Source organism: Manis pentadactyla, chromosome 4 (genome assembly GCF_030020395.1).
Source record: "Manis pentadactyla isolate mManPen7 chromosome 4, mManPen7.hap1, whole genome shotgun sequence".
In the NCBI taxonomy this organism is placed as follows: Eukaryota; Metazoa; Chordata; class Mammalia; order Pholidota; family Manidae; genus Manis; species Manis pentadactyla.
In genome coordinates this window covers 79,422,719-79,444,952 of record NC_080022.1, presented here as the reverse complement: position 1 = coordinate 79,444,952, position 22,234 = coordinate 79,422,719, and the positions used below count along the sequence as shown (strand labels likewise).

Sequence of the window (22,234 nt, the reverse complement as noted above, 5' to 3'; positions counted from 1 at the left end):
GTGTGGCTTATAGGTTTTAGGTTTGTGGTTACCATAAGGTTCATAGATAGTTTCCTAAATATATAACAGTCTATATTAAGTTGATGGTTTCTCAATTTCAAACACATTCTAAAATATTACTGTTTTATTATTCTTTCTTCTGTACACTTTATATATGAAATGTCACAATCTATATCTTTTGTGTATCCCTTGATTAATTTTGTACATAGTTGATTTTACTACCTTTGTTCTTTAAATTTCGAACTTGCTTAGTGAGTAATTGGTTTACTACCTTTACTGTAGGTTTATTTTCACTGATGAAAAATATTTAGACTTAAGAACACTTCCATCTAAAGAAGTCCCTTTATCATATCCTATAAGGTTGGTTAGCAGTGGTGAGTTCTTTTAGCCATTGTTTATCTGGAGAACTTTTCAATCTCTCCTTCAATTCTGAATGATAACCTTGCTGGCTAGAGAATTCTTGGTTGCAAGTTCTTCCCTTTCAGTACTTTGAATATGTCATGCCACTCCCTTCTGGCCTGTTAAAAAATTTTCTGCTGAAAATTCTGCTGATAGCCTTGTGGAGTTTCCCTTATAGGTAACTGCCTCTCTTTCTGCTTTTAAGAGTATCTCTTTATCTTTAATATTTGCCATTTTAATAACTGCATGTCTTGGCATTGTCTTCCTGGGGTTCATCTTATTGGAGGCTCATTGCTTTTCCAGGACTTGGATGTCTCCTTCCTTCCTCAGATTAGGGAAATTTTCAACTATTATTTCTTCAAAGAGACTTTCTACTCCCTTCTCTCTTCTCCTTTTCAGCCCCCTATTTTATGAATATGTTTTGTTTGGCATTGTCCCACAGCTCTTTTAGTAGCATCTTTTTATTTTTTAAAATTCTTTTTTCTCTTTTTCTCAGCTTGGTTTCTCTGCAGTTCTCTATCTTCCATTGCACTGATTCTTTCCTCTACTTTCAGCAGTCTGCTATTCATCCCCTGTGTTGTATTTTTTTCATTTCAGTTATTGTATTTTTCAGCTCCATGTGGCTCTTTTTTCATATTTTCTCTCTTTTTGTTGACATTCTTGGTGAGATCATCAATTCTTCTCCCCAGTACAGTGAGCATCTTTATAACTGTTACTTTGAATTTTTATCAGGATGATTGCTAATCTCTGTTTCATTTAGCCATTTTCTTGGTGTTTTGTCTTGTTCTTTGAAACATATTCCTCTGCCTCCTCATTTTGTCTGGGTTTCTTTGTCTTTTCCTTTATTAGATAGACCAGCTATGCTTCCTGGCTTTGAAAGTACTGGCTTTGTGAAGAAGGCATCCTATGGTCCCCAGAACGTCAAGACTCTGTTCACCCATGCCTGGTTCTCTTTTTGCAGCTGAGTCACAATTGTTGTAGGTGACTGTGGGCATGGCCTGCCTTTCTGCCTGTCTGCCATCAATGGCTGATCCCCACAACCAGCTTTTTGTGCTCTTTGTTTGATATGAGGCACTTCTGCTGGGATTCATTATGGGCAGAGTGTCCTCTGCTTATCAGTCAGCAGTGGTGGACTGCTGCTGGGCCAAGTATGCCAGGCTGGGTGGTATCCAGGGGAGTGCCAACCCGGAGTGAGCTGCTCACAGTGGAGGTGGAGAGTTTAAGCTGCCTCCTGCATGTGCCTGACCAGTTGGTCTGATGGAGGGAAAGTTAGGGAAGTGATGTCTGCCCTCCTCCTGCCAGTCAGCAAAATTGGACTGCTGCCAGGCTGAGTGGGCCAAGCAGGGTGGGTATGCAGGGAAGTGCTTCTGTGGGATTGGGCCTTCAGCAAGGAAGAAGGGGTGTTTTGGAGCTGGCTTCTGCAAGCATCCAACCAGCTGGGCTGGGGGAGGGTTGGGGAAGTGTCATCTGCCTGCCCTTTCTCCTGCAGAGAGCTACCTTTGACACCTGTCCCACTTCCCACTGCTGGTAAATCTTGGAAAGTGCCACCTTTCTGTTCGGTCTCATTGGGACTGACAGAGCATGTGTGTTCTCCACAAGTGACAAGAGTCTCAGCCCTCCAGTGTGTTCCAGTTCTCCTTGGTGTGTAGTTCCATTAATCACCGAAGCCCAGTGCAATGTGTACTTGTGTTCCTGGAGCAGATCTCCAGGGCTAGGTGTGCCAGATTCCTGAGTGTTTATCCCCTCCTCTCTGTTCCTCTCCCTCCTGCTTGTGGGCTGGGATGGTGGAAGGGCTTAGGAATTGATGGATCACAGCTCTGCCACTTTACCCTTTTCTGTGTGGTCTTCTCTTCCTCACCAGGCTAGATGGTCTGCACTGCAGTCTTCAGGTTGTTTTCAGGGTTAATTGTATTTGCTGTAGTTGCTTTCTCATTGCACATATAGGAGGTTTTCACCTTGCTGTCCAACTCTGCCATCATTTCACCTTCACCAACCTCCCCCTCCTCTTTCTATTTTAGTGTCTACTTTTTACCCTACTGCATTTACTACTACTTAGTGGTTAGCAGTGTTTATGTACATTCTATGTAAAAAGGATAGTAATCCTTTATCAGTATTAAAAGATGAATTTTATCCATTTCTGTTAAGTACCTCTGTTGGAATATGTAACAAACTTGACTTGTACCTGGCTCCTAAAACTCAAGAGCAAAGAAACAAACATCTAGATTATAAAATGGCAAAGTCCTCAAATAGACATTTCTCCAAAGAAGAAATACAAATGGCCAATAAACACATGAAAAATGCTCAGCATGTGGTATAATATGGATTAACCCCGGGTACAATATTATGCTAAGTAAAATAAGCCAATAAAATAGGAAAAATACCGTATGATTCCCCTTATATACTAAATGTTGTCAAAACCATAGAGATAGAATGTAAAATGGTTGTTGCCAGGACCTAGCAAGACAGAGTAATGAGGCCTTATTACTTCATGCGTATAGATTTTCAGTTTTATAAGATGAAAAGAACTATAGTCATGATGGTCATAATGGCTGCACATTATAAATGTATTTAATATCACTGCAATGAGTGTTTAAAGATGGTTAAGATAGTAAATGTTATGTGTATTTTATCACAATAAAAAAAGTAACTGAACTAAATAAAAATATAAATATATAGTAAATAATAGGTTTTTGTCTTTTGAGGGAGAATTTGACTTTTGAAAGCAGCTATAATTGGGGCCGGTTTTGTTAGTGTTCGGAGTAAACTTGTTACTAACATTTTTGATTGAGAGTAAGATACAAAAATAACTTGGTGGGGCTAATTTTTTTGTGTAGCTTATACATTTGTTTAAAGATAGTTTTACAATTGAGTTGCAAAAATAGTACATTGCAATTGTTTGTCATTTCTTAATCTCCTACAATTGGTGACAGTTCTTTAGTGTTTTTTTCTTTTCATGACCTTAACACTTCTGAAGCAAGCCAGTCAATTATTTTGAAGGATGTGCTTCAGTTTGGGTTTGTTTGATGGTTTCTCTTGATTACATTGAGTATATGCATTATTGGGAAGGATTCCACAGAGGTGAGGTGCCTTTCTCAGTTCATCAAAGCAGGGTACATGATGTCAATTTGTATTACTGGTCATAATGAACCTTGATCAGTTGGCTCAGATGCTGTCTGCTAGAAGTCTGTACTATAAATTTACTGTTTTTTACCTTTGTAGTTACTTAATATTTTGTGAGAGCTACTTTGAGACTGTGCTTAAGCTTTTACTTAACTTTAGCATCCATTGATTTTGTTCTGCCTCTGGCAGTTATGACTGTGGAGTTCTAATGGTGCTTTTTATTTGCTCTATTCCTTTTATATTTATTAATTGGAATTCTTTTATTAGTAAGTTGTCCCTTTTTTATTATAAATTTCTTCATCAATTTTAGTGCACATTTTGACTAAAATTCAATTGAACCATACCAATGCATTTTAATTTGCAGAGATGGATAAGATAGTTCTTTTGTAAGTTTAAGGCTGAATAGAATCTGTAAGCTCAGTTATTTGTTTGGTGCCTTATGTAGTTCACTTTCTAAATTTATTTTTGTGTGGTTCTTGTTATTTGTGAAGTGATTTTTTTGGTAAAAATCATGTAACTTCAGATAATTTTTCTGATATCAAGTATCTCAAGTTATATAAGTTGGGGGGAACCTAGCAAAATTGTATTTTGTGTTAATGTAGTTTTAAGCTTTGTAATAATAACTGCTTTGGCATGAAAACATACCCTTATCTTTTGTTTTTCCTTCTTAGGCTTGAAAAAGAATACACTACAATAAAAACAAAAGAAATGGAAGAGCAAGTTGAAATTAAAGTAAGCATCTCAGGATTTTTGAAAGTGCTGAACATACATTGATTGAAGTCACTTATTTGGCAGTATATGTTAGGTTATATTGATATATTTATTTCCTGTAGTAGATTTAATAATGATGTTTATATCTTGATAAATTTATTTACAATCCCACTAGATTATACTTAAAAATAGACATTCAAAAGCCAGAATAGTATGACTGAGATGTTTCTCATTCTATGTAGAAGAAAGCAACTCTTCCCTTTTTCTAGATTTTTGGTGAGACACAAGGAGAAAATACTTCCTTGGGGAAGATAATTATCATTCCATTTAATCATATTTTAAAAAGTTGCACAAATGTAATCTCTAATATGCTGAGACTAACAGCAGTATAGCCTAAGGTAGACCAAATACAGCAAATCATTGCCCTAGAACTGATTATGGCTACCTTAGAGTTGCAGGAAGCTTTGGCTAATTCGTTTTACTCATCAAGCAAAGATTATTCTTTTGAACTTCTTTTCATAGCAATGGGTAGATTTTCAATTTGAAGGATGTATAAATTACTTGGTGTACCTTTCAATTCTAATTTGTGTATCTATAGGCCAGAATTTCTTAAGTTGAGGATCTTTGGCATTGTTTGAGCTGGGAGTTAAGAAAGCCTTATTGGCTTCTTATATGCATATGTATTTATTATTTATTTATTTACTTTCTGTTTATTTATTTATTTTCACTTTGTTATCATTAATCTACAATTACATGAGGAACATAATGTTTACTGGACTCCCCCCATCACCAAGTCCTCCCCCACAAACCCCGTTACAGTCACTGTCCATCAGCATAGTAAGATGCAGTAGAATCACTACTTGTCTTCTCTGTGTTGTACAACCCTCCCCATGCCCTTCCCTCACATGCTGTCTGCTAATAGTAATGCCCCTCTTTTTTTCCGTTATCCCTCCATTCCCAGCCATCCTCCCCAGTCCATTTCCCTTTGGTAACTGTTAGTCCGTTCTTGGGTTCTATGAGTCTGCTGCTGTTTTGTTCCTTCAGTTTTTTTTTTTTCTTTGTTCTTATACTCCACAGATGAGTGAAATAATTTGATACTTGTCTTTGTCCATCTGGCTTATTTCACTAAGTATAATACCCTCTACTTCCATCCATGTTGTTGCAAATGGTAGGATTTGTTATCTGCTTATGGCTGAATAATATTCCATTGTGTATATGTACCACATCTTTATCCATTCATCTACATGGACAGTTAGGTTGCTTCCATATCTTGGTTATTGTAAAAAGTGCTGCAATAAACATAGGGGTGCATATGTCTTTCTGAATCTGAGAAGTTGTATTCTTTGGGTAAATTCCTAGGAGTGGAATTCCCAGGTCAAATGGTATTTCTATTTTTAGTTTTTTGAAGAACCTCCATATTGTATTGCTTTCCACAATGGTTGAACTAGCTTACATTCCCACCAGCAGTGTAGTAGGTTTCCCCTTTCTCTGCATCCTCGCCAGCATTTGTTATCTTTTTGATTTTGGCCATCCTTACTGGTGTGAGGTGATATCTCATTGTGGTTTTAATTTGCATTTCCCTGATGATTAGTGATGTTGAGCATCTTCTCATGTGCCTGTTGGCCATCTGAATTTCTTCTTTGGAGAAGTGTCTGTTCAGATCCTGTGCCCATTTTTTAATTGGATTATTTGCTTTTTGTTTGTTGAGGTGCATGAGCTCTTTATATATTTTGGATGTCAACCCTTTATTGGATCTGTCATTTATGAATATATTCTCCCATACTGTAGGATGTCTTTTTGTTCTTTGGTTGTGTCCTTTGCTGTACAGAAGCTTTTCAGCTTGATATAGTCCCACCTCTTCATTTTTGCTTTTCTTTCCTTTGCCCGGGGAGATATGTTTGTGAAGAAGTTGCTCATGTTTATGCCCAGGAGATTTTTGCCTCTGTTTTTTTCTAAGAGTTTTATGGTTTCATGACTTATATTCAGGTCTTTGATCCATTTTGAATGTACTTTTCTGTATGGGGTTAGACAGTGATCCAGTTTCATTGCCTTACATGTAGCTGTCCAGTTTTGCCAACACCAGCTGTTGAAGAAGCTGTCATTTCCCCATTGTATGTCCATGCTTCCTTTATTGTATATTAATTGACCATATATGTTTGGGTTAATATCTGGACTCTCTATTCTGTTCCACTGGTCCATGGGTCTGTTCTTGTGCCAGTACCGAATTGTCTTGATTACTGTGGCTTTGTAGTAGAGCTTGAAGTTGGGAAGTGAGATCCCCCCTGCTTTATTTTTCCTTCTCTGGATTGCTTTGGCTATTCAGGGTCTTTGGTGGTTCCATATGAATTTTTAAACTATCTGTTCTAGTTCGTTGAAGAATGCTGTAGGTATTTTGATAGGGATTGCATTGAATCTATAGATTGCTATAGGCAGAATGGCCATTTTGACAATATTAATTCTTCCTAGCCAAGAGCATGGGATGAGTGTCCATTTGTTAGTGTCCTCTTTAATTTCTCTTAAGAGTGTTGTAGTTTTCAGGGTATAGGTCTTTCGCTTCCTTGGTTAGGTTTATTCCTAGGTATTTTATTCTTTTTGATGCATTGTGAATGGAATTTTTTCCTTATTTCTCTTTCTGCTAGTTCATCGTTAGTGTATAGGAAAGCAACAGATTTCTGTGTATTAATTTTGTATCCTGCAATTTTGCTGAATTCTGATATTAGTTCTAGTAGTTTTTGAGTGGATTCTGTAGGGTTTTTTATCTGCAATATCATGTCATCTTCAAATAGTGACAGTTTAACTTCTTCTTGACTAATCAGGATGCCTTGTATTTCTTTGTTTTGTCTGATTGCCATGGCTAGGACCTCCAGTACTATGTTGAATAACAGTGGGGACAGTGGGCATCCCTGTCTTGTTCCCAATCTTAGAGTAAAAGCTTTCAGCTTCTCACTGTTAAGTATGATGTTGGCTTTGGGTTTGTCATATATGGCCTTCATTATGTTGAGATACTTGCCCTCTGTACCCATTTTGTTGAGAGTTTTTATCATGAATGGATGTTGAATTTTGTCAAATGCTTTTTCAGCATCTATAGAGATGATGATGTGGTTTTTGTCATTCTTTTTGTTGATGTGGTGGATGATGTTGATGGATTTTCTAATGTTGTACCACCCTAGCATCCCTGAAATGAATCCCACTTGATTATGGTGTATGATCCTCTTGATGTATTTTTGAATTCAGTTTGCTAATATTTTGTTGAGTATTTTTGCATCTACGTTCATTATGGATATTGGTCTGTAATTTTCTTTTTTGGTGGGGCCTTTGCCTGGTTTTGGTATTAGAGTGATACTGGCTTCTTACAATGAGTTTGAAAGTATTGCCTCTTCTTCTATTTTTCAGAAAACCTTAAGGAGAATTGGTACTATGTCTTCTCTATATGTCTGATAAAATTCAGTGGTGAATCCTTCTAGTCCAGTGGCTTTGTTCTTGGGTAGTTTTTGATTACCGATTCAATTTCGTTGCTGGTAATTGGTCTGTTTAGATTTTCTTTATCTTCCTTTGTCAGTCTTTGAAGGTTGTATTTTTCTAGGAAGTTGTCCATTCCTTCTAGGTTTTCGAGCTTTGTTAGCATATAGATTTTCATAGTATTCTCTAATAAGTCTTTGTACTTCAGTGGCGTCCTTCGTGATTTTTCCTTTCTCATTTCTGATTCTGTTTATATGTGTAGATTCTCTTTTTCTCTTAATAAGTCTGGCTAGGGGCTTTTCTATTTTGTTTATTTTCTCAAAGAACCAGCTCTTGGTTTCATTGATTTTTTTTTTTATTGTTTTATTCTTCTCAATTTTATTTATTTCTTCTCTGATCTTTATTATGTCCCTCCTCCTGCTGACGTTGGGCCTTATTTGTTCTTCTTTTCTCAGTTTCAATCATTGTGACTTTAAACTATTCATTTGGGATTGTTCTTCCTTCTTTAAATAGGCCCGGATTGCTGTATACTTTACCCTTAGAACTGCCTTCGCTGCGTCCCACAGAAGTTGGGGCTTTGTGCTGTTGTTTTCATTTGTTTCCATATATTGCTTGATCTCTTTTAATTTGGTCATTGATCCCATTGATTATTTAGGAGCATGTTGTTAAGCCTCCTTGTGTTTGTGGACTTTTTTGTTTTCTTTGTACAATTTATAGTTTTATACCTTTGTGGTCTGAGAAGTTGGTTGGTAGAATTTCAGTCTTTTTTGAGTTTACTGAGGCTCTTTTTGTGGCCTAGTATGTGGTCTATTCTGGAAAATGTTCCATGTGCACTTGAGAAGAATGTGTATCCTGCTGCTTTTGGGTGTAGAGTTCTGTAGATGTCTGTTAGGTCCATCTGTTCTAATGTGTTGTTCAGTGCCCCTGTCTCCTTACTTATTTTCTTTCTGGTGGATCTGTCCTTTGGAGTGATTGGTGTGTTGAAGTCTCCTAAAATGAATGCATTGCATTCTATTTCCTCCTTTAATTCTGTTAGTATTTGTTTCACATATGTTGGTGCTCCTGTATTGGGTGCATATATATTCAGAATGATTATATCCTCTTGTTGGACTGACCGTTTTATCATTATGTAATGTCCTTCTTTATCTCTTGTTACTTTCTTTGTTTTCAAGTTTATTTTGTCTGATACTAGTACTGCAACACCCACTTTTTTCTCTGTATTGTTTGCATGAAATATCTTTGCCATCCCTTCACTTTTAGTCTGTGTATGTCTTTGAGTTTGAGGTGAGTGTCTTGTGAGCAGTATGTAGATGGGTCTTGCTTTTTTATCCATTCTATTACTCTGTGTCTTTTGATTGGTGTATACAGTCCATTTACATTTAGGGTGATTATTGAAAGGTATGTACTTATTGCCATTGCAGGCTTTAGATTTGTGGTTACCAAAGGTTCAAGGATATCTTCTTTACTATATAACCATCTAACTTAACTTGCTTATTAAGCTATTACAAACTCAGTATGATGATTCTTTATTTCTCTCCATTCTTATTCTTCTTGCTCCATTCTTTATGTGTTAGGTGTTTTATTCTGTACTCTTTTGTGTTTCCTTTGACTGGTTTTCTGAATAGTTGATTTTTTTTTTTTTTGCCTTAGTATTTGGTTTGTCAGCTTTTTTTGTTGTGATTTTATTTTCTCTGGTGACATCAATTTATACTTAGAAGTGCTTCCATCTAGAGCAGTCCATTTAAAATCCCCTGTAGAGGTGGTTTGTGGGAGGCAAATTCCCTCAACTTTTGCTTGTCTGGAAATTGTTTAAGCCGTCCTTAGTATTTAAATGATAATAGTGCTGGATACAGGGCCCTTCTGTTTCATTGCATTAATTATATCCTGCCATTCTCTTCTGGCCTGTGTGGTTTCTGCTGAGAAGTCTTATAATACCCTCATGGGTTCTCCTTTGTAGGTCATCTTTTTTTCTCTCTGGAATACTCTGTCCTTGTCTTTGATCTTTGCCATTTTAATTATTATATGTCTTGATGTTGTCCTCCTTAGATCCCTTGTGTTGGGAGATCTGCGGGCTTCCATTGTCTGAGAGACTATTTCCTCCCCCAGTTTGGGGACGTTTTCAGCAATTATTTCTTTGAAGACACTTTCTATCCCTTTTTCTCTCTTCTTCTTCTTCTGGTACCCTATAATGTGAATATTGTTCCGTTTGGAGTGGTCACACAGTTCTCTTAATATTCTTTCATTCCTGGAAATCCTTTTATCTCTCTCTGGCTCATCTTCTTTGTCTTCCTGTTCTCTGATCTCTATTCCATTAACAGTCTCTTGCACCTCACCCAGTCTGCTCTTAAGTTTTTCCAGATATTGTTTCATTTCTGTAATCTCCCTCCTGATTTGATCCCTTAACTCTTGCATATTTCTCTGCAGGTCCATCAGCATGGTTATGACCTTTATTTTGAATTCTTTTTCAGGAAGTTATATGTATCTCCCCAGGCCCTCTCTCAGGGGTTGCATGGGTGATTCTTGGCTGGTCAAATTCTTCTGCCTTTTCATGGCCATAGAGGTAGTCATAGGCAGGTGGTGTATGTTTCAGCTGGGAGAACAAAGTCCCTTCCTGATTGCTGGTCTCCTTGCCCTTCTCCGCTGCAGGGAGTGGTAGGCACACCAGGTGTGCTGTCCTGTGAGAATGGTGCCCCTTTGCGCCTTTGTCCCAGTTTCCTCTGTGCTGGGCAGCTGCACGCTGCCGGCAGCCTCTGGGTCTGTTCCGGGTAACTGCAAGCTGGTAGGATACACTCTGGATGGTTGCTGTGGGTGTGGCTGCTCTGGCTGCTCCCCTGCTGTGGCGGGGCAGTGCTAGCCAGGATGAACAAATAGGCTGTTTATCGTGAGGGGTTTCAAACCTGTGTCCCCATCTGGGGAGTTAGGGTGCCTGAAGTTCCTTAAGATTTCCAGGCTGCTGGGCTTTATGTGCCGAGATGATTCCATCCAGCTGTTAAGCCCCTGTCCCTTTAAGACTTTCAAAAAGCACTTGCTTTTCTTTTGTCCCAGGGTTGCTGGCTGTGGGGATCTGCTCGCAGATTTTACTTTTCCGTTTCTCTAATATCCAGCACACCATGTAGTATGTGTCTTTGCTCCCAGTGCTGATTACTAGGACTGGTTATTTAGCAGTCCTGTGCTTCCACTCCCTCCCCCTCTGACTCCTTTCCTCCCGCCAGTAAGCTGGGCTGGGGGGAGTGTTCAGGTCCCACCGGTCACGTCTTTGTATCTTACCCCCTTTGTGATATGCTGAGTTCTTGGAAATGTAGATGTAGCCTGGCTGTTGTACTGTATCTTCTGGTCTCTCTGGTAGCTGTAGTTGTATCTGTTGTATTTTCAAAAATATACATGGTTTGGTGAGTTTTCTGCTGCCCTACTCACGCTGCCATCTTGGCTCCTCCCTCCCTGTTGGCTTTTACTCATACATTTTAGTATGGGGATAATGAGTTGGATCATGTTAGTGAAGGAACTCGCTGACTGGCTGATTTAATTTCTTTTTATCTTCCTCTACCACCACTCTCCCCCAAAAAAGAAATAAAGCAGTGTTTTTTTTAACAACTCCATTTCTTTTTTTTTTTTTTTAAAACTCTGGATGTGTCAGATTTTTTACTTGGACCTGGCAAGACATTAGATATCCACCTTATTTACAATTAATTAGCTATGTCTTTATTCAACCTTGCTATAAAGTGGCACTTTGTTGTACCCTACAGGCCCCTTTTATAAGGGAATGGGTTCTGTTAGTACTCTTTCTTGCCATGGTCCTCCTTAAAAGCCTCCTAGGAAATAACCTCCTCTATTTTTCTCTGTGACCTGTCTCTCATCAACTCTCTCTCTCTTTTCTAGTTGATTTATTTTCATTTCTATCACCCATTCCCTGTCAGTTAGAAACAGATACTTCTACACTTTTCAGAGAGAGAGAGAAAGAGAGAGTATCCCTGTAAGTGTTTTTCCCTCTTTTTAAAAATTTTGTCACCCGATTGCTGCTCTACTGTTTGCTTTTCTTTTAGGTACCATGAGTAAGGGTAATATTGAATCATACCCTCCACTTCAACCTACTGAAAGTAAAAAGTACGTCATCCTGATGAGTGGGGAGAGAGTATGGGTTTTCACATACCATGTGTGTTCGGAACTGCAAATCAAGAATCTGAGGATGGGGAGGCCATCTTGTTCATTTCACCATGCTGTTATTGCAAAAAAAAAAAAAAAAAATCACAGTTCTTTTAATAATCCTTGCTCTTGAAGTTTCTTCTAAAATTAAGTCACATAAATATAAGAATACCAAAACACCTTTTCAAAAATATCCTTAGCAGACTTTAGCCTATATTTGCAGTTTTTCTCAAATTTTGCTTTTTGGGGAAAGTTATAATTCAGGTACCTCACAAATACTTCTGAATGCCAGCCCCATATATGTCTTAAGCAAAAATAGATGGCATAAAGTTGTATGAATACAAATCTGGGGTGGGAGGGAAAAGAAAGTTTAAAAGGTTAGAGGAATACATTGGGCAAATAAAGTATGCTGATCTCAAAGGTGGTCTGTTCCTTTTATAAAACATTGTTCTTTCTTACTCTTGCACCCATTTTAATCTCTTTTTTCCCTTCTCCTGCCCTTCAAAGGACAAAGCCAAAACAATTTTTGTGTGACTACTTTTTTTTACTTTTTTGTTTGGGTATATCTGACTTTTTACTTGGACCTGGCAGTTCATCTCCATAATCAGATGACCACCTCATTTACAGTTAATTAACCATGTATTATTTGAGCCTTTCTCTTAAATGGCACTCCCTATTCACACTCTTCCCTTCCCTTTCCCCAAGGTCCCTTTTAGAAGAGAACGAGTTGTATTAAACTAGTACTTTCTTAACCTTGCCTCCTTCTCATAAGCCTTCAGGGAGATAATCTTATATCATATTTTACACAAGCAAATAGTATGATAATGAAATTATTTAATTTTTTGATACGCAAGTAAAAACCAGCCTTTGATACTGTGAAATGTGTTTAGGATTCCCTTTTTTTACTTTAATGAAAATTCTAAGACTCTTGGATTAGTGGCCTTTTGAGAAATGTATCTTAGCTTCCTGATCAAGATGTGATTTCTAAGTAATTTACACTCCTTCTATGAAGGTGTTATAGAAATATTGCGATAATGGTTTCACGTGGAGAATCTTATATTTTGCTGTGTGAAATTTTTGTTATTAGAAACATCTTTATCAGTATCTTCTTCCAAACTATTGATGTTCCACCTGAGGGGGAGGAGGTAAGAAATATTAAAATTCTAGCTTTTATTAGGATAACCCACAAATCATTGTTTATTGAAGGATAGTTGACATACAATCTTAAATTGTTTTCAAGTATATAACACTTGTTCAAGTTATATTATTAACTCCTCACCTCTGCTGGTGCAATTATTATCTGTCAACCTAGAAAGAAGTTACAGAATCATTGGCTATATTCTCAATGCTCTACTACCATCCCTGTGGCCAACTTATATTATGATTAAGAATTTTTGTGCCCTTTTATCACCTTCACACTCCCTACCCCTCCCTGATGGTAACCACCAGACACTTCTCAGTGTATGTCTACTTGTGTTTTGTTCCTTCTGTTTTGCTTTGTTTTTATATTCCACAAATAACTGAAATTATATGGTATTTGTCTTTTCTCCGCTTGACTGATTTCACTGAGCATAATACGCTGTAGGTCCATCCATGTTGTTGCAAATGGCAGGATTTATTTATTTCTTTACGGTGGAATAGTATTCCATTGTGTATGTACCTCATCTAGTTTGGCTACTGTAAATACAGCAGTAAACATAGGTGTGTGTATATCTTTTTGAATCAGGGATTTTGTTTTCTTGGGTAAATTCCTAGAAGTGGAATTACAGTCATATTATATTTCTGTTTTTAGTTTTTTGAGGAAGCTCCATACTGCTTTCTGCAGTTGGCTGCACCAATTTCTATTCCCACCAATAGTGTAGGAGGGTTCCCATTTCTCCACATCCTCACCAACACTTGTTAATTCTTGTCTTTTGGGTGGCCATTCTAACTGGTGTGAGTTGATATCTCATGGTTTTGATTTGCATTTCCCTAATGATTAGCAGTGTGGAGGATCTTTTCATGTGTCTGTTGGCCATCTCTATGTCTTCTTTGGAGAAATGTGTGTTCAGATTCACTGCCCACTTTTTAATTGTTTTATTTGCTTTTTTTGGTATTGAGTCAATGGTTTCTTTATATATTTTGGATGTTAACCTCTTCTGGTATATGTCATTTATAAATATATTCTCCCATACAGTAGGTTGCCTTTTTGGTCTGCTAATGGTGTCCTTTGCTGCACAGCTTCTCAGTTTGATGTACTCATTTTTAATTTTGTTTCCCTTGCTCAAGGTGATGTGTCCAGAAAAAAATTGCTCATGCTTATGTTCAAGAGATTTTTGCCTGTTTTCTTTTAGAGTTTTATGGTTTCATGTGTTACATTTAGGTCTTTACAATCTATTTTAAGTTTACTTTTGTATATGGAGTTAGGCAATAATCCAGTTTCATTTTCTTGCATGTAGCTGTCCAGCTTTCCCAACAGTAGTTATAGAAAAGACTGTTTTTCTTCTCATTGTATATTCATGGCTCCTTTATAGTATATTAATTGACTATATGTGCATAGGTTTATATCTGGGCTTTCTGTTTTGTTCCATTGATCAATAGTTCTGTTCTCGTGCCAGTACCAAATTATTTTGATTACTGTAGCTTTGTAGTGTAGCTGGAGGTCAGGGAGCATAATACTCTAGCTTTGTTCTTCTTTCTCAGAATTGCTTTGGCTATTTGGGGTCTTTGGTGGTTCCATATGAATTTTAGGATTATTTGCTCTAGTTCATTGAAAAATTCCATTAATATTTTGGTAGGAATTGCATTGATCTGTAAATTGCTTTGGGCAGGATGACCATTTTCACAATATGAGTTCTTCCTATCCATGAGTATGTAATTTCCATTTATTCCTGTCTTCTTTAATTTCTCTCATCAGTGTCTTGTAATTTTCAGAATACATGTCTTTCACCTCGTTGCTTAGGTTTATTCCTAGGTGTTTTATTCTTTTTGATGCAATTGTGAATAGAATTGTTTTCCTGATTTCTCTTTCTGCTACTTTGTTGTTAGTATATAGGAACAGAACAGATTTCTGTGTATTAATTTTGTATCCTGTCACTTTGCTGAATCCAGTTATTCTAATAGTTTTTTTGTTGGAGAGTTTAGGGTTTATGTTATCTGCAAATAATGAGAATTTAACTTCTTCTTCACCAATTTGGATGCCTTTTATCTCTTTATCTTGTATGATTGCTATGGCTATGACTCCCAGTACTATACTGAATAAAAGTGGTAAGAGTGGACATCCTTGTCTTGTTTCTGATCTTAGAGGAAAAGCTTTCAGCTTTTCGACATTGACTATGATGTTAGCTATGGATTTGTTGCATGTGGCCTTTGTTATGTTAAGGTACATACCCTGTATACACATTTTGTTGAGTTTTTATCATAGTGGATAATGGTGGTCCCTGCTCTGCTGGTTGGCAGGAATATGGGGACTGGCACCGCAAGTTTGAATTTGATTTGCAAGGGGATTGAGAAGGGTGTGGTGAAGAGGGGTGGGGAGGCAGTTCTCACCTCTGGAGGTACTGCTGACCTGACAACTTTGATGATTACAAGGAAGGCTCCCAGAGTGGTAGCTGGACAATGAAGATGAAGAAATCGGTACCTTTGATGACCTGGGACCTTCTTGCCCCTCAAGTAGGGCCCCAAGGAGCCCATTGCAGAGAAGCAGAAGCTCAACTCCCAGGAACTGGAAGAAGAGGAGGAAGAGCATCCGGAAGGGCTAGACAGGGAGGGACCTAGGGGTCACATGGTCTCAAAAACTGGACATATTTACTATCTGACCCTTTATAAAAATATATGCTAACTCCTACATCAGGTTAATATTTGGCTGCTTTGAGATCTGCTGTAAAGGAAATAAAACAGCCCGCCATTGAATTTTGTCAAATGCTTTTTCAGCATCTATTATGATCATAAAGTTTTTATCCTTTTTTATGTTATGTGGTATATAACATTGATTTACAAATATTGTACCATCCTTGCATCCTTGGAATAAATCCCACTTGGTCATGATGGATGATCCTTTTGATGTATTTTTTAATTTGGTTTGCTAATATTTTGTTGAATATTTTTGCATCTTTGTTCATCAGGAATACTGGTCTATCCTTTTTTTGTAGGAATGATGCTTTCCTCATAGAATGAGTTTGGAAGTATTCCCTCCTTTTCTACTTTTTGGTATACTTTGAGAAGGATGGGTATTATTTCTTCTTTATATGTATGGTAGAATCCAGCTGTGAAGCTATCTTGTCCTAGACTTTTTGTTGGTTGGGAGTCTTTTGATTACCATTTCAACTTTGTTATTGGTAATTTATGTGTTCAGATTTCCTGTTTCTGCCTGGGTCATTCTTAGAAGGTTGTACATGTCTAGGAATTTGTTTCTTCTACGTTTTTCAATTTATTGGCACATAATTTTTCATAAACTTCTCTAATAATTCTTTGTATTTCTGTGTTGTCAGTTGTGACTATTCCTCTTTCATTTCTTATTTTTTTATTTGTGTTCTCTTATTTCTTGGTAAGTCTAGCTAGGGGGTCTGTCTACTTTGTTTATCTTAAAGAAGCAGCTCTAGGTTTTATTAATTTTTTTTCCATTTTATTCTCTGTTTTATTTCTGATCTGATCTTTATTTTGTCCTTGTACTATCTTTGGGTTCAGTTTGTTCTTCTTTTCCTAGTTTCCTTAGTTTTGATTTTAGACTGTTTATTTGAGATTGTTCTATTTTCTTGAGGTGGGCCTGTATTGCTATGTACTTCCCCCTTAGAATTGCTTTTGCAATGTCCCACAAATTTTAGACTGTTGTATTTTTTTCATTTGTTTCCATGTATTGCTTGATTTCTGTTTGATTTGTTCATTGATTGATTGATTGTTAAGAAACATGTTGTTTAGCCTCCATTTGTTTGTGGGAATTTTTGTTTTCTCCATCTAATTTATTTCTAATTTCATACCATTGTGGTCTGAGAAGTTGCTGGATACAATATCAATCTTTTTTAATGTATCGAGGCTCTTCTTGTGGTCAAGTATGTGACCTATTCTGGAGAATGTTCCATGTACACTTGAGAAAAATGTGTATCTTGCTGCTTTTGGGTAGTGTTCTGTAAATTTCTCTTAAGTCCATCTGATCTAATGTGTTGTTCAGTATCTCTGTTTCCTTATTTATTTTCTGTCTGGATGATCTGTCCATTGACATAGCAACTTGTTAAAGTTACCTAATTTGATTGAGTTGCAGTCTGTTTCTATCTTTAGTTCTGTTAGTATTTATTTTATACATTTAGGTGCTCCTATGTTGAGTCCATAGATATTTATAATTGTTATCCACTTGGAGTTATCCCTTTATCATTATGTAGTGTCCTTCTTTGTCTCTTGTTAACTTTCTTTGTTTTGAATTGTTTTGTCTGATATAAGTGTTCCTGTTTTTTCTATTTTTTTGCATAAAATATCCTTTTCCATTCCTTCACTTTTAGTCCATGTATGTTTTCAGGTCAGAAATGAGTCTCTTGGCAGAATATAGATGGGTCTTTATCCATTTTGCCACCCTGTGTCTTTTGATTGATGCATTCAGTCAATTTACATTTAAGGTAATTACTCATAGGTACGTACTTATTGCCTTTTTTTAAATTGGTTTCTAGTTGTTTTTGTAGTTACTCTGTGTTCCTTTCTTCTTGTCTTATACTCCTGTTGATGGTTTTCTTTTGTGTTGCGATTGGATATCTTTTTTAAATTTTTTGTATATCTGTTATAGGCTTTAGGTTTGTGCTTATCATAATGTTTATAGCTAGTTTTTTAAAATATATACCTGTCTGTATTAAGTTGATGATTGCTCTATTTCAAACACAATCTAAGAGTACTTTCTTCTTGTTTCTCCACACTGTATTAGATGTCACAGCCTGCATTTTCTTTGTATGCCTTTATTGATTTTTTGTATAGCTGGTTTTACTACTTTTGTTTTAATTTCACACTTACTTAGTAAGTAATTGGTCTGCTGCCTTTACTGTGAGTTTATTTCAACTGATGAAAAATATTTAGGCTCTATAACATTTACATCTACAGAAGTTCTTTTTTTTTTTTTTTTTTTTTTAATAATTATTTTTTATTGAAGGGTAGTTGACACACAGTATTACATTACATGAGTTTCAAGTGTACAACACAGTGGTAGAACATTTATATACATAATTCTAGGTTCCAGCTATCACCCTACCAGGCTGTTACAATATCTTGACTATATTCCTTATGCTATACATTACATCCCGGTTCCTAATTTATTTTACCATTGGAAGTCTGTCCTTTTTTTTTTTTTTTTTTTTTTTGTGAGGGCATCTCTCATATTTATTGATCAAATGGTTGTTAACGACAATAAAATTCTGTATAGGGGAGTCAATGCTCAATGCACAATCATTATTCCACCCCAAGCCTAATTTTTGTCAGTCTCCAATCTTCTGAGGCATAACAAACAAGTTTTTACATGTAGAACAAATTCTTACATAATGAATAAGTTACATAGTGAACAGTACAAGGGCAGTCATCACAGAAACTTTCGGTTTTGCTCATGCATTATGAACTATAAACAGTCAGTTCAAATATGAATACTCATTTGGTTTTTATACTTGATTTATATGTGGATACCACATTTCTCTCTTTATTATTATTATTTTTAATAAAATGCTGAAGTGGTAGGTAGATACAAGATAAAGGTAGAAAACATAGTTTAGTGTTGTAAGAGAGCACATGTAGATGATCAGGTGTGTGCCTGTAGACTATGTGTTAATCCAAGCTAGACCAGGGCAATAAAACATCCATGTATGCAGAAGATTTCTCTCAGAACGGGGGGGTGAGGTTCTAAGCCTCACCTCTGTTGATCCCCAATTTCTCACCTGATGGCCCCCCTGCGACTGTGCCTGTCTTAGGTTGTTCCTCCCTTGAGGAATCTTACCCGTCTCTGGCTAACCAGTCATCTTCCGGGGCCATACAGGGAAATGTGAAGTTGGTAAGTGAGAGAGAAGCCTTATTGTTTGAAAAAGTTAGCTTTTTACTTCTTTGCATATTTATGCCCTGTGGCTTCTATGCCCAGCATTTGTCTTGAGGTATCTTTACCACTTGGAAGAATTATGATACTCGGTAAATTTGATATGAGGCACGAATTCTATTTAAGGGTTGTAATTAGGAAGGAAGAAGAAAAGCTATAGAAGTAGCAGGCGGAAGAAAACATGGGGAGATTGATTATTTCTTTGATATATCTTCTTGTAGAGTAACTTCAGCATGTATAGGTTTTAAGCTACTACTTAAATTGCACACACACATTAACATAATAGGAGTATAGTTATATAACCAAAGCATATCTGTAATTACCAGCCATCTGCAGTGAAACCAAGAAAACCAGTTAGGCACCTTAGGCATTTGTGAAAACTTATCTATGATATGGTGGATATTGTCCAACTGAACTTGAACAGTCTGAGAGAAATCAGACAAATTAAAACAACCCATTCCTGGGGACTGTTCACATGCCATATGTTCTTTTAACAATAAATAGTTTGTAGTTGTAAGACTTTGGAGCGCTACAATTTGCACTTCTCCAAATTCTTGGTTGAGTTCCAACAGTATAGATCCAGTCCAATTTTGTTGTTTTACTGTATGCACAGGCCAGCTTAGATATCTCCTTCCTCATTCCCATGGCAAGTCCAGGAACTGGTGGGATGAGTGCATCTACAGCTGTAGCAGTGCGTGGATCTTTGTTGGGGTTTTTTGATGATCATCTTCTGGCATGAGTCTTCCAGAGAGTGCAGATGTTGGAAGTTCTTTTTCATATCGTATCTTAGTTCATTTTCGGGGTAGCCCAATTAGGCTTTGATCCTCTGTATAAACACAAACAGACCCTTTGCCTACACTTTTATATGCCCTTTATACCCTTGTGTAGAACTCGTTGGAGGTTACCACACAGGAACTGCCCTTTTTTTTTTTTTTTTTTTTTTCTATCACTAATCTACACTTACATGACGAATATTATGTTTACTAGGCTCTCCCCTATACCAGGTCTCCCCTATAAACCCCTTTACAGTCACTGTCCATCAGCATAGCAAAATGTTGTAGAATCACTACTTGCCTTCTCTGTGTTGTACAGCCCTCCCTTTTCTCCTACCCCCCCATGCATGTTAATTTAATACCCCCCTACTTCTCCCCCCCTTATCCCTCCCTACCCACCCATCCTCCCCAGTCCCTTTCCCTTTGGTACCTGTTAGTCCATTCTTGAGTTCTGTGATTCTGCTGCTGTTTTGTTCCTTCAGTTTTTCCTTTGTTCTTATATTCCACAGATAAGTGAAATCATTTGGTATTTCTCTTTCTCCGCTTGGCTTGTTTCACTGAGCATAATACCCTCCAGCTCCATCCATGTTGCTGAAAATGATTGGATTTGCCCTTTTCTTATGGCTGAGTAGTATTCCATTGTGTATATGTACCACATCTTCTTTATCCATTCATCTATTGATGGACATTTAGGTTGCTTCCAATTCTTGGCTATTGTAAATAGTGCTGCGATAAACATAGGGGTGCATCTGTCTTTCTCAAACTTGATTGCTGCGTTCTTAGGGTAAATTCCTAGGAGTGGAATTCCTGGGTCAAATGGTAAGTCTGTTTTGAGCATTTTGATGTACCTCCATACTGCTTTCCACAATGGTTGAACTGACTTACATTCCCACCAGCAGTGTAGGAGGGTTCCCCTTTCTCCACAGCCTCGCCAACATTTGTTGTTGTTTGTCTTTTGGATGGCAGCCATCCTTACTGGTGTGAGGTGATACCTCATTGTAGTTTTAATTTGCATTTCTCTGATAATTAGCGATGTGGAGCATCTTTTCATGTGTCTGTTGGCCATCTGTATTTCTTTTTTGGAGAACTGTCTGTTCAGTTCCTCTGCCCATTTTTTAATTGGGTTATTTGTTTTTTGTTTGTTGAGGCGTGTGAGCTCCTTATATATTCTGGACGTCAAGCCTTTATCGGATGTGTCATTTTCAAATATATTCTCCCATACTGTAGGGATCCTTCTTGTTCTATTGATGGTGTCTTTTGCTGTACAGAAGCTTTTCAGCTTAATATAGTCCCACTTACTCATTTTTGCTGTTGTTTTCCTTGCCTGGGGAGATATGTTCAAGAAGAGGTCACTCATGTTTATGTCTAAGAGGTTTTCGCCTATGTTTTCTTCCAGGAGTTTAATGGTTTCATGGCTTACATTCAGGTCTTTGATCCATTTTGAGTTTACTTTTGTATATGGGGTTAGACAATGGTCCAGTTTCATTCTCCTACATGTAGCTGTCCAGTTTTGCCAGCACCACCTGTTGAAGAGACTGTCATTTCGCCATTGTATGTCCATGGCTCCTTTATCAAATATTAATTGACCATATATGTCTGGGTTAATGTCTGGATTCTCTAGTCTGTTCCATTGGTCTGTGGCTCTGTTCTTGTGCCAGTACCAAATTGTCTTGATTACTATGGCTTTATAGTAGAGCTTGAAGTTGGGGAATGAGATCCCCCCTACTTTATTCTTCTTTCTCAGGATTGCTTTCGCTATTCGGGGTCTTTGGTGTTTCCATATGAATTTTTGAATTATTTGTTCCAGTTCATTGAAGAATGTTGCTGGTAGTTTCATAGGGATTGCATCAAATCTGTATATTGCTTTGGGCAGGATGGCCATTTTAACGATATTAATTCTTCCTAGCCACGAGCATGGGATGAGTTTCCATCTGTTAGTGTCCCCTTTAATTTCTCTTAAGAGTGACTTGTAGTTTTCAGAGTATAAGTCTTTCACTTCTTTGGTTAGGTTTATTCCTAGGTATTTTATTTTTTTTGATGCAATTGTGAATGGAGTTGTTTTCCTGATTTCTCTTTCTGTTGGTTCATTGTTAGTATATAGGAAAGCCACAGATTTCTGTGTGTTGATTTTGTATCCTGCAACTTTGCTGTATTCCGATATCAGTTCTAGTAGTTTTGGGGTGGAGTCTTTAGGGTTTTTTATGTACAGTATCATGTCATCTGCAAATAGTGACAGTTTAACTTCTTCTTTACCAATCTGGATTCCTTGTATTTCTTTATTTTGTCTGATTGCCGTGGCTAGGACCTCCAGTACTATGTTAAATAACAGTGGAGAGAGTGGGCATCCCTGTCTAGTTCCCGATCTCAGAGGAAATGCTTTCAGCTTCTCGCTGTTCAATATAATGTTGGCTGTGGGTTTATCATAGATGGCCTTTATTATGTTGAGGTACTTGCCCTCTATTCCCATTTTGCTGAGAGTTTTTAACATGAATGGATGTTGAACTTTGTCAAATGCTTTTTCAGCATCTATGGAGATGATCATGTGGTTTTTGTCTTTCTTTTTGTTGATGTGGTGGATGATGTTGATGGACTTTCGAATGTT

The 22,234-nt window shown here is 37.2% G+C and overlaps 1 protein-coding gene across 8 annotated transcripts in view; it reads left to right on the top strand.

The window, feature by feature from the left end:
• Window positions 1-22,234, top strand: part of EVI5 (ecotropic viral integration site 5) — a 245,425-nt gene that overhangs the window by 82,702 nt on the left and 140,489 nt on the right. For all 8 annotated transcript variants that reach the window (XM_057500426.1, XM_057500425.1, XM_057500424.1 and 5 more), the window contains one exon: window positions 4,191-4,251. In XM_057500426.1, the coding sequence (XP_057356409.1) occupies window positions 4,191-4,251 (61 nt within the window). The remainder of the gene's footprint in view (window positions 1-4,190; window positions 4,252-22,234) is intronic.